Raw genomic sequence first — 17,320 nt, forward strand, 5'->3', positions numbered from 1 at the left:
GAATTTCCAGCTCCACCCCCTGACCTCTGGGGACCACAGCTGGAAACTGATCTAATCAACGACCAGTGATTTAATCAACCATGCCCATGTAATAAAATCTCTGTAAAAGCTCTATACAGTCAGCAAAAACAAGACCAGGAGCTGACTGTGGCTCAGATCATGAACTCCTTATTGCAAAATTCAGACTTAAATTGAAGAAAGTAAGGTAAAAACCACTATACCATTCAGGTCTGACCTAAATTAAATCCCTTACCATTATACAGTGGAAGTGACAAATAGATTCAAGGGATTAGATCTGATAGACAGAGTGCCTGAAGAACTATAGATGGAAGTTCATGACATTGTACAGGAGGCAGTGATCAAGACCATCCCCAAGAAAAAGAAATGCACAAAAGCAAAATGGTTGACTAAAGAGGCATTACAAATAGCTGAGAAAAGAAGAGAAGCTAAAGGAAAAGGAGAAAAAGATATACTCATCTGAATGCAGAGTTCCAAAGAATAGCAAGGAGAGATAAGAAAGCCTTCTTAAATGATCAGTGCAAAGAAATAGGGAAAACAATAGAATGGGAAAGACTAGAGATCTCTTCAAGAAAATTAGAGATACCAAGGGAACATTTCATGCAAAGATGGGCACAATAAAGGACAGAAATGGTATGGACCTAACAGAAGCAGAAGATATTAAGAAGAGGTAGCAAGAATACACAGAACTATACAAAAAAGATCTTTATGACCCAGATAATCATGATGGTGTGATCACTCACCTAGAGCCAGACACCTGGAGTTTGAAGTCAAGTGGGCCTTAGGAGGCATCACTATGAATAAAGCTAGTGGAGGTGATGGAATTCCAGTTGAGCTGTTTCAAATCCTAAAAGATGATGCTGTGAAAGTGCTGCACTCAATATGTCAGCAACTTTGGAAAACTCAGCAGTGGCCACAGGACTGGAAAAGGTCAGTTTTCATTCCAATCCCAAAGAAAGGCAATGCCAAAGAATGTTCAAACTACTGCACAATTGCACTCATCTCACATACTAGCAAAGTAATGCTCAAAATTCTCCAAGCGAGGCTTCAACAACATGTGAACTGTGAAATTCCATATGTTCAAGCTGGATTTAGAAAAGGCAGAGGAACCAGAGATCAAACTGCCAACATCCTTTGGATCATAGAAAAAGCAAGAGAATTCCAGAGAAACATCTACTTCTGCTTTATTGACTATGCCAAAGCCTTTGACTGTGTGGATCACAACAAACTGGAAAATTCTTAAAGAAATGGGAATACCAGACCACCTGACCTGCCTCCTGAGAAATCTGTATGCAGGTCAAGAAGCAACAGTTAGAACCAGACATGGAACAGCAGACAGGTTACAAATTGGGAAAGGAGTAGATCAAGGCTGTGTATTGTCACCCTGCTTATTTAACTTATATGCAGAGTTCATCATGCAAAATGCTGGGCTGGATGAAGCACAAACTGGAATCAAGATTGCTGGGAGAAATATCAATAACCTCAGATATGCAGATGACACAACCCTTATGGCAGAAGGTGAAGAGGAACTAAAGAGCCTTTTGTTGAAAGTGAAGAGAGGAGAGTGAAAAAGCTGGCTTAAAACTCAACATTCAAAAAACTAAGATCATGGCATCCAGTCCCATCACTTCATGGCAAATAGATGGGGAAACAATGGAAACACTGAGAGACTATTTTCTTGGGCTCCAAAATCACTGCAGAAAGTGACTGCAGCCATGAAATTAAAAGACACTTGCTCCTTCGAGGAAAAGCCTAGACAGCATATTGAAAAGCAGAGACATTACTTTGCTGACAAAGGTCCATCTAGTCAATGCTATGGTTTTTTCCAGTAGTCATGTATGGATGTGAAAGTTGGACTATAAAGAAAGCTGAGTGCCAAAGAATTGACGCTTTTCAGCTGTGGTGTTGAAGAAGACTCTTGAGAGTCCCTTGGAGCGCAAGGAGATCAGCCAGTCCATCCTAAAGGAAATCAGTCCTGAATATTCATTGGAACGACTGATGCTGATGCTGAAGCTGAAGCTCCAATACTTTGGCCACTTGATGCAAAAAATCGACTCATTGGAAAAGACCCTGATGCTGGGAAGGATTTAGGGCAGGAGGAGAAGGGGATGACAGAGGATGAGATGTTGGATGTCATCACTGACTTGATGGACATGAGTTTGAGCAAGCTCTGGGAGTCGGTGATGGACCCAGAAACCTGGTGTGCTGCAGTCCATGGGGTCGCAGAGAGTCAGACACGACTGAGTGACTTGAACTGAACTGAAAAGCTCTTAAAATGGTGGAGTTCAGGGAGCTTCCAGGTTAGTGAGCACACTGAGGTGCTGGGGGTTGGTACCTCCAGAGAAGTCATGGAACCTTCAAGCACTTCCCTACCCCCAACTTTGCCCTATACATTTCTTCCATTGGCTGTTCCTGAATAGTTTACTCTGTAATAAACTGGTAATGGTAATAGTAAGCTGTTTTCCTGTGTTCTGTGAACCTTACTAGCAAATTATCAAACCTGAGGTGGGATCCTGGAAACCCCTGTTTTGAACCCAGGTTGAACAATAATGTGGGTAACCTGGGAATCCAGTACTTGAAACTGGCTTCTGCAGTGAGAGCAATCATTGTGGAACTACTGTGCCTGTAAACCTGTGGATTCTGACATTAACTCTGGGTAGGTGGTGTCTGAATTGAATTGTAGAACAGCCATTTGGTATCTGGAGAGTTGGAGTGGGAAAAAACCCCACATATTTGGTTTTTGGAGTGATGTGAGTAGAAACAGACCATGAACGTATTCTCTTTCATCCATGTTTGGATTGGTGAAAATTAGGATGGTTTTTTCCTGTTTGGGGCTATTATGGGCCATGTTATTTTAAAGTTCTTTTGCATATATTTTGTGCACATATGTGTGAGTTACTCTAAAATATATTCACTGGAATGTAATTGCTGGGCCTTAAAGTAAGGGTATCTCCAACTTTTCTCTATGATCCATGTTTTGTTAAACAACTGTACCAATTTACATTCATCCTAGCAAAGTGTCTGATTTCCCATTGTTTTACATTCTTGTTATCACTTTGGTATTATAAGATTTAAACTTTCCCCCCCAGGGTTATATATGTGTCATGGTATCTTACTGAGGTTTTAATATGCATTTCACTGTTTACTCGTAAGATTTAACCTTTTTTTCATGTATTTATTGGTTATTGGATTTCTTTTTCATTAAGTTTTTGTCTTTGCCTGTTCTTCTTTTAGATCATCTGTTTTTCTTTGTAATTTGTAGGAGTTATTTAACCCAGGATTTGAATCCTTGGGTGCTCAGTCACTCAGTCATGTCCTACTGTTTGCCACCCCATGGACTGACTATATAGCCCGCCAGGCTCCTCTGTCCTTGGAATTTTCCAGGCAAGAATACTGGTGTGGGTTGCCATTTCCTACTCCATTGACTCCTTTGGTTGCATGTTAAAAATATTTTCCTTTCTGTGGCTTGTTTTTATCATTCTCTTTGGTGGGTTTTTTTTTTTTTTTAATACAGTTGATTTATTATATTGTGTTAGTTTCAGGTGTACAGATCTCCTTGGTGTCTTGATAGATTAAAGTCCTGGATTTTACTATAGTCAAATTTATTACTTTTTTCCTTGTGGTTTATTCTGTCTATATTGTTAGTTAAGAAATTTTTCCTTTATCTGGTTTTAAAAGCTTTATAGTTTTTCCTTTCACAATTTGGTATTTGGCTTCCCTTGAGTTGATTTTTTGCTTAAGGAGTGCAGGAGGAGTCCATTTCATTTTTCCTGCATTTGTTCTAGCACCATTTATTGAAAAGACAGTTCTTTCTTGTGCTCTGAAATGCCTTTTTTTTTTTTTTTTAAATTAGGCATCTATGTGTGTTTGTCTGTTTCTGGGCCCTTAACATGATATTTAGATTTATCTCTTCCTGCATAAATACCATACCATCTGAAGTAAAATAAGCTTTGTAGTAAGTCTTTAAAGGATAGTGCAAGTCCTTTGACTTTGTTCTTTTTCAAGAAAGTCTTGGCTGTTTTGACCCTTTTGGTTACTGTATAAATTTCAGAACCATCTTGTCAAATTTTATATTAACTTTTGATTGGGACTACATTGAACCTATAATCTGTTTCAGAAGAAGTGGCATCTTTATAAAATTGTCTTCAAATCTGTAAACATGGGAAAATATCCATTACATTGAAATAGTCAATATTTGTCAGTAAACTTTTATAATTTTCCCTACAACTTGTGAGTTACATATATTATTAGTGGGTTTCATGTGTGTGAACTTATTAGTATAAATACTGCTTTTTTGAAAATTGTCTTTTCTAACCATTCCTTGTGGATATATGGAAATATAATTAATTTCAATATCATTTCCAGTAACCTTGCTAAAGCTCTGACATTTAATTCTATTAATTATCTGCATATTCTTTGGATTTTTTGCTTTATCAGAAAATAGTATTTTGTTTCTTCCTCTTTGACCCTGTCATGTTTCTTTTTCTTGCCTTTCTGTGCTGTCTCAGTTCAGTTCAGTTGTTCATTAAGTTTTCACCTTTCTACTTTTCTAGCATCATTTAAAACTATAATTTTTCCTTTATCTGCTGTTATATGTATCTAACAAGTTTTGGTATGATGAAATTTTTTCCCTCTGTGTGTTTGTTATCAGTTTGGTATAAAATTAGGTTTAGTATAAGATTGCTATTGCCTCAACATGAATAAGGGTAAGTGTCTTTACTTTTTTGTGAACAGCCTATTCAAACTTTTTGTCCATTTTCCTATAAGGTTGTTTTTCTTTATGGGCTTTATGTTATGTATTACTGAAAGTAGTTCTTTCTCTGTGTTGTAAGTAGCAAATATTTTTCCCCAGTTTGTTCTTTCATTGACATTCTTAATGGTTATGTTATTTTTTATGTAACTTTTCAGCACCTAGAACAGTGCCTGGTGCATAACATACACCCAGTGAATATTTATTGAAAAGATGAATAAATTCAGTGGTGCTTGTTTGCCAAATAAAAGTTATTTTTTAAAATACGTATTTGAATATTCTCTCATGACCTCTAGGTTTCTGAATCATGTTACTAACAGCAGCCTTTTTTATATTGATGTTATGTAGGAATTGGGTGTTTCTTCAGTTTTATGATTCTGTGTTTTAAGTTTTTTATTAAAGATTTATTTATTTATTTTTTTATATTTTTTTGGCTGTTGTGGGTCTTTGTTGAAGCATTTGGGCTTTTTTAACAGTTAAATATTTAATCTTTTTGTAATTTATCCTGTGTGATCAGTTGTGAACATGTTTCTCTATGAAATGTTAAGTTTTCTAATTGTAAAAGACTAATTAGAAATGATATACTTTAAAAATAGAAAAGTTGCAAAGGATGATAAGATAGTCCTTAGTAAAACATCCCATTTATATTTTTCATGTTGATTGTCTATTGAAATAATAATATTCTGGATATAATGGATTAAACAGTTTATTAAAATTAATTTCATCTTTCTTTTAATTAATGTAGCAATAAAAATTTTAAATTCCATATGTGACTTGCATTCTATTTCTGTTGAACTGTGGTACTCCAACCAACCTCATCCAACCCCTGAACATTGTGTTGTGTTTTTTTTTTTTTTTTGACGGATTTGTATAGTGCCTAGTACCAAAGTACTTGATTTTTTTTTATTATGAGATTTTTTTCCCCTCTCCATAAATCAGTTAGATAGAGTGTTCTTTTTTTTTTCATAATATATATGTTATTGAAAAGAAGTTTAGTTCACTTGCAGTGTTTCAGCAAGGTGATTTGGTTATACATATGCAGATGTATTATTTTTGAAATTATTTTTCATTATAGGTTATTACAAGATAGTGACTATAGTTCCCTGTGCTATGCAGTAAATCATTATTGCTTGTTGCATGTCTATTTTTTTTAATTAGAAATCTAGCATTCTATTTATACTAAGTGGAGTCAAAATGTCATAAATTTTTTAGTTAGGCAAAAATTCTCAAGTTTTCTGATATATTATACATACTATTTATATGATGTATATAAAAACTTGGCTACACTTGATAAAGGCTTGAAAAAGAACATAAAGAGATGGAAAAATTAGAAAACATAAGCTAAATGAAATGGGAGCACTGAACATGAAAAAGAAAAAGTGAAACAAACTAGATAAAAGTAAAAGATCATCATATAGTCTAGTTCTTTTTAAACATGGCTGTTCATTAGAAAGATATCTGGAGCTTTGGAGAAAAAAAAGTGGTATCTGGGCATTTGTAGTTTTCAAAAAAATTCCAAGGTAATTCTGATACATCTGGATTTTAAAAAGTGATTACAGTTTTTTTCTATTAAATGGTAGTTTTGGTGATATAGAATTCTGTTATTTTTCTGTTGACTAATCATTATACAGTGGTTTTAAGTGAGTAATAGTTGCATACTCACAATAGTAAAAGATGTTTATCAGTTTTCACAATCAATAGCCAGACAAAAAATAAAAAGGTAATTACAATTGCAAGCCATAATGAGGGCTTGATTAACCTAACAATATAAAATAATTACATGCAGTTTGGGGCAGGGGTCAAGCAGAGTGATGTGGTAAATGGAGGTTCATACATGCACATGTTTTCATCTACCCAGCCAGTCTGTGTCCTTTGGTTGGTGCATTTAATCCATTTACATTTAAGGTAAGTATGGATATGTATGCTCTTGTTACCATTTTCTCAACTGTTCGGGGTTTATTTTCTGTAGGTCTTTTCCTTGTCTTGTGTTTCCTGCCTTGAGAAGCTCCTTTAGCATTTGTTGTAAAGCTGGTTTGGTAGTGCTGTATTCTCTTAACTTTTGCTTGTCTGGAAGGCTTTTAATCAAATCTGAATGAGAGTCTTAACTGGGTAGAGTATTCTTGGTTGTAGGTTCTTCCTTTTCATTACTTTAAGTACATCATGCTGTTCCCTTCTGACTTGCAGAGTTTCTGTTGAGAAATCAGCTGAACCTTATGGGAGTTACCTTTTATGTTATTTGTCATTTTTCCCTTGTTGCTTTTAATATTTTATCTTTGTCTTTGCTGCTGCTACTGCTGCTGCTGCTAAGTCGCTTCAGTCGTATCCGACTCTGTGCGACCCCATAGACGGCAGCTCACCAGGCTCCGCCGTCCCTAGGATTCTCCAGGCAAGAATACTGGAGTGGGTTGCCATTTCCTTCTCCAGTACATGAAAGGGAAAAGTGAAAGTGAAGTCGCTCAGTCGTGTCCGACTCTTAGCGACCCCACGGACTGGAGCCTACCAGGCTCCTCCGCCCATGGGATTTTCCAGGCAAGAGTACTGGAGTGGGGTCTTTGTCTTTAATTTTTGTCAATTTGATTACTGTGTGTCTTGATGTGTTCCTCCTTGGGTTTACCCTGCCTCAGACTCTCTGTGCTTCCTGGACTTGCTTGACTTTTCTTTCTTGTGTTAGGAAAATTTTCAGCTATTATCTCTTCAAATACTTTTTTTCAGGTCCTTTTTCTCTCTGTTCTCCTTCTGGGACCCTCGTAATGCAAATGTTGGTGTGTTTAATGTTGTCCCAGAGGTATCTTAGGCTGTCTTCATTTTTTTAAACTCTTTTTTTCCTATATTCTGTTCTGTGGCAGTGATTTCCACCATTCTGTCTTCCAGTTCATTTATATGTTCTTCTCCCTCAGTTATTTCGATATTGATTCCTTCTAGTGTATTATTTGTCTCTGTTTGTTATAGTTCTTGTAAGTCTTAGATAAACATTTCTTGTATCTTCATTGTTTTCCCTAGACCCTGGGTCATCTTCACTGTCATTATTCTGAATTCTTTTTCTGAAAGTTTGCCTGTCTCCATGTCATTTAGTTGTTCTTCTGGGGTTTTTATCTTGTCCCTTCATCTGGGACATAACTTTTTGCTTTTTCATCCTGATTAACTTTCTGTAATGTTGTTTTTCTTCTAGCTGTGAGATTGTGGTTCTTGCTTCTTCTGTCTGCCCTCGATAGAGGAGGCTAAGAGGCTGTGTAAGCTTTCTGATGGGAGGGACTGGCAATGGGAAAAACTAGGTCTTGATCTGGTGTGCAAGGCCTTGCTCAGTGAAGCTTTAATCAAATTATCTGCTGACAGTTGGGATTGCGCTCCCTCCCTATAAATTGTTTGGCCTGAGGTGACCCAACCCTGGGGTCTTCTGGCCTCTATGGTAGGGTTAATGGGGACCTCTAAGAGAGCTTCCCTGGTGACTCAGACAGTAAAGAATCCATCTGCAATGTGGGAGACCTGGAATCGATCCCTGAGTTGGGAAGATCCCCTGGAGGACGGCATGACAACCCACTCCAGTGTTTTTGCCTAGAGAATCCCCATGGACAGAGAAGTCTGGTGTGTTATAGTCCATGAAGTTGCAAAGAGTCGGACATGACTGAGCAATAATCACAATGCACAAGATGGCTTAGGCCAGGGGGGTCTTCCAGGACTCCTTCTGTCAGTGCCCCCATCCCTGTGGTAAGCCTCTGCCGACCTGTGTCTCCACAGGACACCCTCCAATACTAGCAGGTAGTTTTGGTTCGGTGTCCTGTGAGGTCACTGCTCCTTTCCTCTGGGTCTTGGTGCGTGCAAGATTTTGTTTGGACCCTCCAAGACTGGAGTCTTTGTTTCCCCCAGTCCTGTGGAAGTCCTATAATCAAATCTTGCTAGCCTTCAAGGTCAGATTCCCTGAGGATTCCCAGGTTAGGAAGCCTGATTTGGGGTCAGAACCTTCACAACAGTGGGAGAACTTATTGGTGTTATTGTTCTTCAGTTTGTGGGTCACCTACGAGCGGGTATGGGATGTGATTTTACTGTGATTGTGTCCCTCCTGCTGTCTTGCTGTGGCTTCTTCTTTGTCTTTGGACGTGGATTTTCTTTTTTTGGTGGATTCTAGTGTCCTCCTGTCGATGGTTGTTCAGCAGCTGGTTGCGATTTGGGTGGTCTCACAGGAGGAGATGAGGGCATGTTCTTCTACTGCGCCATCTTGAACTGAAAGTAGGAGAGTGTTCTTTTCTAATGCGTTTTGTTTTTAAGCACACATGGAGCTCCTTTCTCCTATGTTTACTTTTCCATTGCCATCTCTTTCCCTCCTAGTTTTCAAGATAATTTTTCTCCCACCACTTGTTTATATTGTACTCAACCATGTGAGTTTTCCATTTCAGCTGAATTATTAATAAATTAGTTCTTTTAGTCTTTTATTTATTTGTTTCAGAGTTTAGTTTTTTTGATAAAAGATATGGTGTCTTAGGTTCTCTAATCATTGATGCATTATGCATTCATTCAGCAACTGTAGCTTAAGTTTGAGAGTAGAGGGTAAATAAGATAGGAATTCATGCCTTCAGTGAAATTATAAATTTGCTAGTCATCTGGTGATAGTAAATTAGCTGATAAATTGATGCATCAGTTCAGTTCAGTTGCATAGTCGTGTTCGATTCTTTGCAACCCCATGGACTGTAGCATGTCCATCACCAGTTCCCGGAGCTTGCTCAAATTCATGTCCATTGAATCCGTGATGTATCTTACAGCTAAAAAGCAGTACTAACTGCTTCATGATAGAATTAAAAGAAACAAAATTTATTAATGCAGACAGAAATATCCCTAGGATTGAGAAAGAAAATTGATATTTTTAAAGGATAAGATATGTCTGGACACTTACTGATTCCATATAACTGTTAACATAAAAACACCGCCTGAATTTGAGTCCTAATTTCACCACTTGCCTAGCTGCTGTGAGCTTGGGCACATTATATTAATATAGCATTTGTATACTAGGGATAGTAGTAGCAGCTATTTAATAGAATTTGTGAAGGTTAAATTAGTTAATATATTGCTTAAAGCAGTGCTTGACATATAGTATCTATATATCTCCAAACACAGGTCTATGTATTTGTTGTTGTTTAGTCACTAAGTTGTGTCCAACTCTTTTGTGATCCCATGAACTGTAGCCCACCAATCTCTTCTCTTCATGGAATTTCCCAGGCAAGAATACTGAAGTGGGTTACAGTTTCCTTCTCCAAAAGATCTTCCCAGCCCAGGAATCAAACCTGTGTGTCTTCTGCAGTGGCAGGTGGATTCTTTACCACTGAAACCACCAGGGTAATCTAGGTCTCTGTGTAGGTGGAGCTGTATAGATATTTTCTAGAATTTTAAAAAAAACATTTAACTGCAGTCTTCATAATTTTATTTTTAATAGTGGTATAAATTCAATCCATGGAGGTACCATAACTTATTTGTCTTTGATATTCATTTTCATTTTCAAGGAGAATATTTGTATTTTTTAATTCAAATCATTGTTTTTCCATTTTCTTAGGTATTTTGAATTTTAAGATCAGAAAGCATTTAGATGGATAGCAGGACTGACTTGTTTTACTTTTGTCTGAGATTTAAATTTAAATTGTAAATGAGTGTCAGTAGAAGCCAACAGCTTTTAAATTAATTCCTTTGGGTCTGCAAATGGTTTCCAAAAGTTTAACTGAATAATTTAATTGCCCTCTTTTAAAGAATTTTAAAGTAGCTATAGCCTTGTGATCTGCACTGAGTTGCTTTATGTTGGGAAATTTTTGGCAGATGGTATACAGTCATCATTCAAAAACAAGTTACATTGTCTTTCCCAGCTTGAACTAGTGGAACATTAGCATTGAACTTTTCATTTTGAATGAGCATGTTGGAAATTATTTCCTGCTAAATGTTTGTCATCAAGTGAAGTTTTATTTTAAAAAATTAATGGAGCATATCAGTGCAGCAGCCTTAGAAAAATAGCTGAGGCACAGGGTTACTCTTGGACAACCTTTTAAGTTCTTTATTATCATTTGAGTATACATGCTTAATAGTCTTCTGGGAAACTAAAATATGGTATTTTTTTAAGACCAAAAACTTTAAAATATGCTATTTAGCTGCTAACAGACAGCTGTTAATGACTACTTAGAGTTGTATTTACTTTCTGGGTTGGAACTAGGGATAGAGCAAGCAAATGAATTGATGATGTGAGGAAACACCACGTTCATTGTTAAAATATATTTTTAAAGTATTATTTTTATACCTTTATCAGTAAATGAAAGGTGACATTAATTTGAAATACTTGAAATAAGTGTGCAATCCATTGAATTAACTGTATCTCAAATGTACTTTAAAAAAAATCCAGATTCCCTCTTTGAGGACAAGTCCTATCATTAGCAAATAGGGTAGCCAGAAGAATACTTAAATAACAAATTGGCATTATGTTTGTGGAAGATGAATTGAAGTTCAGTATTTTTATCTTTCAAAAATGTTGTTTTGTTCTAATCCACCTAGCTTTGTGAAAAATAGGCAGTGTGTTGTGTTGGATAACAGGTAGTTAAATTCGACTCATTTCTCTCATCGTATATCCATATTTTTGTGCCATCTGAAATCCTCTAAGACTTTTTAATAGCTTTCCTTCCTTCCGGTTAAAACACATGTTCATTACATTAAGTTCCATATTTATTAAGCAAAGAGCTTTTAAATGTAGTGGGGAGGGAAAATAAGCAAACTAGGCCTCCTCACAAGCTTATTCTAGTCTGTTTGGGTAGACATACAGGTTACAGATTCTGTGTTAAGATACTTTTGATTACCATGGCAAAAAGTAATTTTAAACCAGCTTAAGCAAGGAGAGGGATTTATGGGCTTACGTAAATGAAAGATTGGCCTTGGACATGGGTTGGATCCAGATATTTAATGTAACATGTAGAATTTATCTTTTATCTTAGCTCTACTTTCTTCTGACTTGGATTCATTCTCAGGCAGTATCTCCTCAAGTGGTGGCAAAGATAACCAAAACAGTGCCAGGCTTACATCCTGTCAGCTTGTCAACCTCAGTGATAAACTTCCTTTTAAATAGTTCCAGAAATTCTGGCATTAAGTCTGGTTTGGCCACACTTGAATCTTCTGAAGTTGAGGTACCGTGGGGGGGTAGGGTGGGGGGAGTTGAGGATGGTATAGCTCAATTCAAAGTAGATGAAACAAAAGAAAGACAAGTAGTTTCCAAAAAGGAACTTATAAATTCTGCTACCAAAAGGAAGGATGCTGAGCAGGCAAAAGCAGCATACAAAAGTAAAGATGAAAATTTTTAATTGAGCTATAATAAAAAGATAAATTCTGATAGAAGGTGCTTAAGTAAAGCTTCAGACAGGAGACTATATTTTGAATTAGGTTCTGAAGGGCAAGTAGAATTTTTCTAAGGCAGAGTGAGTAAAGAAAGGACTTTCTGGGTCACTCATTCGAGAAGTTTGGCAGTGAAAGGAGAAAAAACAAAGCTACTAGAGTCTAAAGGGAATGTTCAGATATTTTCCCCCTCAGTATGGAGAAAATTTGAACATTTTTATGGTAGAGAAGCAGAAGCAAGTAAAGGAGAAATTAACAATGCAAAGGAGGCAGTCATTGATAAAGAAGGGAAATTCAGTAGGATCAAGGATATAAGTGGAGGGGGCCTCCTTAGAAAGGAAAAGGGATTTTTTTATTCTCTGAGGACATGTAAAGAAAAGTAGTAGTGGTGACTATGGAGGTTAAAACAGAAATTTGTTATTAAATATGTAAGTGGCTTCAGTTTTGTTTTCTAAAAGTAAGAAGAAAAAGTTTACCAGTTATCTATTGCTATGTAACAGACCATTCCAAAATGATTTTGTGCATTAGCAATTTGACTTGAACTCAGGCTGGGTAGTTTCTTCTGCTGGCCCTGGGTCACTCATGTGGCTGTGGTCATCTCAGCTGTGGATGGATGGTCTGTGATGGTGGCTGCACTCACACATTTGTTGGTTGATGCTGGCTGTTACCTGGACCTCCCTTTGTGGTTTCTCATCCTCATGAGCATTCACATGGCAGTGGCTGCACTCAGGGAAGAAAGAGCTGAAGCAGTCAGCCTAGATGATAGACTTAGATATGAAAGACTTATGATGGACTTAGAACTCCCACAGTGTCACTTCTTTCACCTTCTGTTGGTCAAAGCAAGTCAAAAGGCCAGCTCAGGTCAAGTAGAGAAATAGACCCCACCTCTTTATGGGAGGAGTAACAAAGTTGCATTGCAAAACAGATGTGTATACTGGAATGGGAGGAATTTCTGCCTATCCTTCCCCCAACATTTTATTGTGAAAATTTTCAGTCATGAAGCCAAGTTGAAAGAATTTCAAAGTGAATATCCATCTACCGCCTAGATTCTACTATTAACATTTTACTATACCTGCTTTATTATATATTTATCCATCTATCATTCTTTTATCAATTTATCTTATTTTTTGATGCATTTCAAAATAAATTGTAGATATTAGTTCTTTTCTCTGAGTACCTGCTGCATGTATTTAGCAAGTCAATATTCAGTTTTTTCTTTTGATAAAAAACATTTACATACAATGAAGTGTACAGACGTTAAGTGTACGTCACACTTAGTTTTGTAGCCTGCCAGAGAAGGGGAAAATTTGGGATAGCTTTTCAGTGAAATGACTCAAATTCAACTATAGTTGTATAGAAGAATTGCAAAAGATATCTTTCTTGAATATCTTTCTTCATATCCTTATTGCCAATAATTTATTCATTTAATATACCTCACACTTAGGATTTGCATTTGTGTTACATTTATTTGAATTCACTTTGGACGGTTCTCTGCCTCCTTTCACTAAACATTTATAAGGATATAAACAGGCACTCTCTTGCTTTATGTATATCTCAAATCAGGTTAGATTAACAGTGCGTACCTTCTCAGTCGTGTCTGACTCTTTGCAACCCCTGGGACTGAGCCCGCCAGGCTCCTCTCTCCCTGGAACTTTCCAGGCAAGAATACTGGAGTGGGTTGCCATTTCCTACTCCAGGGGATCTTCTCAACCAGAGGTTTGAACTCGTGTCTCCTACATTGGCAGGTGGATTCTTTACCACTGAGCCACCTTGAATACAACTGAGTGACTAAGCATTCATGCACACATGAAAAAGTTTTAATAAACTATCTTCTAGTTTATGAATAGTTTAGCTGTTTGAAAAGGAGAAATTTTGGTATTGTAACTATTGATTTAACTTCAGATAATCAGAATAGAAGTGTGATAGAACTATGTGGTGAATTCAGCTGTAATTTAACCTTTGAGTGAAGTATTAGAGCTCCTTACAACCTTAACACTTGCCTTATTATTCTAATCTATGTTACCGTGTACATTTTTAAAATTTCTAGAATATTATAAGTCCTTAGTTTTTCATATGATGATTTGATAAAATAATAGTTACTTGCTTTTATTTACTAGGTATTGAATACTTTTATTGCTAATTGGCTTTTGAGCATTTTTACAAATAGCAAAAGATTGAAATCATTTTGACTTGCTATTTGCATACCAGTAAACCCTGTTTGAATTCTTGAAAATATGTGACTAGCACTTAAGCCATTTCATGCCAAGAATTCTGCCAGAAATGCAACTGGTTAATGACACTCAGTGTGACAACTGAAGTGAAAGCTTGAGTTCATTTACTGTGCTAGCTTTCCTGATGGTCAGGGAATGGGGTAAAGTCATGAATGTCTAAACATCTCTCTTAACTTAATAGTGTATGAGATGTTTTAAAAGTGTTCCTTAACCCAGATTTTCTCCATTTCATTTCATTTCATGGTGTAAATGGCATGAAATCCTAAATCATATGTGAAAGTGAAAGTTGCTCAGTCGTGTCCAGCTCTTTGCGTCCCCATGGTCTATATAATCCATGGAATTCTCCAGGGCAGAATACTGGAGTGGGTAGCTGTTTCCTTCTCCAAGGGATCTTCCCAACCCAGGGATTGAACCCAGGTCTCCTGCCTTGCAGGAGGATTCTTTACCAGCTGAGCCACCAGGGAAGCCCTAAATCATATGTGGTAGGTTACAAACTAAACAAATTTGTGTTTTAAAAATCTAATTGAGTGTTATATTTATTTTTATGTACAGGTCTTGCTATTTTGGAAACTACAAGAGAAAACTAGATTGGGGAGGTTTGAATTTGTAAGTGGACATGGCTCAGATATCCAGCAACAATGGATTTAAGAAATGCTCATCTTCCCCTCCGGAATCAACAAGAACAAAAGATGTGGACAAAGAAGAAGCATTACAGATGGAAGCAGAGGCTTTAGCAAAACTGCAAAAGGGCAGACAGGTGACTGATAATCAGAGAGGCTTTGAGTTGTCTAGCAGCACCGGACAAAAAACACAGGTTTATAATAAACAGGATTATGATCTCATGGTGTTTCCTGAATCAGATACCCGAAAAAAAGCAGTAGATATTGATGTAGAAAAGCTTACTCAAGCTGAACTTGAGAAACTATTGCTGGATGACAGTTTTGAGACTAGGAAAACACCTGTATTGCCAGTTACTCCTGTTCTGAACCCTTCATTATCAGCACAACTCTATCTTAGACCTGCTATTCAGAGAGGACAGTGGCCACCTGGATTATCTGGACCTTCCAGTTACACTTTACCTTCTATTTATCAGTCAACTTACAGTACTAAACAGACTGCATTCCAAAATGGCTTCAACCCAAGAATGCCTACTTTTGCATCCACAGAACCTATATATTTAAGACTTCCAGGACAGTCTCCATATTTTTCATATTCTTTGACACCTGCCACACCCTTTCATCCACAAGGAAGCTTACCTATCTATCGCCCGGTTGTCAGTCCTGACATGGCAAAGCTGTTTGACAAAATAGCTAGCACATCAGAATTTTTAAAAAATGGAAAAGCAAGGACTGATTTGGAGATAACAAATTCAAAAGCTACAATCAGCAATCTGCAGATATCTCCAAAGTCTGAAGATATCAGTAAATTTGATTGGTTAGACTTGGATCCTCTAAGTAAGCCTAAGGTGGACAATGTAGAGGTAGAGGACCACGAAGAAGAGAAAAATGTACCAGATTTGCTAGCAGACGATCCTTGGGATGCTGTTCTTCTTGAGGAGAGATCACCAGCAAGTTGTCACCTTGACAGAAAGGTGAATGGAAAATCTCTTTCTGGAGCAACAGTAACAAGAAGCCAGTCTTTAAATATTCGAACAACTCAGCCTGCAAAAGTCCAGAGCCAAATATCTCAGGTATAGTCTTTTCTTACGAACTTCTCAAACTTAGTATAACACAGAATTCATGTTTGTGTACATAATTTATTAGGTGAAAGAAATATTTTTTTATTTGAGTTTTGTTTTCTTTATTCTTAAGTACACTGTGCATCTTAGATTGTGTGATAAAGGATTAAATGTGTTTAGGCCAATTGAAAAATTAATTGCTATTAATATTTTTTTCTAGGATTGTGAGTTTTGAAAACCTTAAGATCTGGCTATCGCTTATAGGTGTTTAGGATAATTTTTATCTGTCTCTCCCTCTCCATTCATTATATGTGGTCCTACTTTCTTTGCCTTAGCACCTTTATTTTTCAGAGTAGATGAGGAATTTTGGTTTTTAACTGCATTATAGAATTCTAATGTATATTGTTTTATTGTTTTTAACCATGAAGGAATAGAACAGGAGGGAGGAAGGAAGGTGAAAAAGGAAGCAAGGAAGGGAGGCCTCAGAGAGATGGGAGAAAAGCCATTTAAAGGACTCTCTTTAAACACTTATATTGATGCAAGTGAAGAATAGGACTATAATCTATATAGTATATTTGCTGAGTTCATATAGTCTTACTGTCTGGAAGAATTAGATAAGGGTGCATGGAGCAGAATGTCTTCTCTTAGAAGAGGGGGCAGTAAGGTTTAGACTTTTCCTTTCCATATATAGTATACCAGTGAAGATTTTTATTTTGCTCTTATATCATTTGTGGATTCTAGGAATGTTTAAGCTTCATCCTCACCTTAATGTGAATCATATCATTCAGTTAATTAGATCAGCATGTAACTACTCTTTAGGCAGTGAGAATCAACTAGCATTTAGGGAAAGAGAAGCAAATTTTTCATGATTTGGATAGGTTTCTGCTGAATTGTTGATTTTTAAAAGCCATTTTAGATGTCTGGGGAGAAAACAGCAGATATTAAGAAGGTTAAAAAAAAGAATGAGGATGTTTTTGGGTAACATGATCAGAATCCAGAAAAATCTTAACCAGTGCAGTGTTTTCCAAATACATTTTGGCTACAGCTCACACTAAGAAATACATGTTCTTAAGTTCTTTTCAGCTTTTCAATGCTATTTGCACATTTAGTAACATAATTTCTTAATGCCTTTCAATTTAAAAGTCACAGGTTAACTTCACATTTTAAATAGGAATCATAAGTATAATATCAGTATAATATCAGATTTTCTGTTAATATTCTATGTTGTCTTGTCTTGATTTTTGTTTTTACAAAGCATCTGTCATTTCCTAACATGTTTGTAAGGAGAAGGGAAGA

The 17,320-nt window shown here is 36.6% G+C and overlaps 1 protein-coding gene across 2 annotated transcripts in view; it reads left to right on the forward strand.

Moving 5' to 3' along the window:
* Positions 1 to 17,320, forward strand: part of PIK3C2A (phosphatidylinositol-4-phosphate 3-kinase catalytic subunit type 2 alpha) — a 110,071-nt gene that overhangs the window by 16,452 nt on the left and 76,299 nt on the right. For both annotated transcript variants that reach the window (XM_081541482.1, XM_081541483.1), the window contains exon 2: positions 14,899 to 16,036. In XM_081541482.1, coding sequence (XP_081397608.1) covers positions 14,963 to 16,036 — 1,074 coding nt within the window. In that variant the 5' untranslated portion in view covers positions 14,899 to 14,962. The remainder of the gene's footprint in view (positions 1 to 14,898; positions 16,037 to 17,320) is intronic.

This window comes from Giraffa tippelskirchi, chromosome 11 (genome assembly GCF_054371585.1).
Source record: "Giraffa tippelskirchi isolate mGirTip1 chromosome 11, T2T-mGirTip1v1.2.pri, whole genome shotgun sequence".
NCBI lineage: Eukaryota > Metazoa > Chordata > Mammalia > Artiodactyla > Giraffidae > Giraffa > Giraffa tippelskirchi.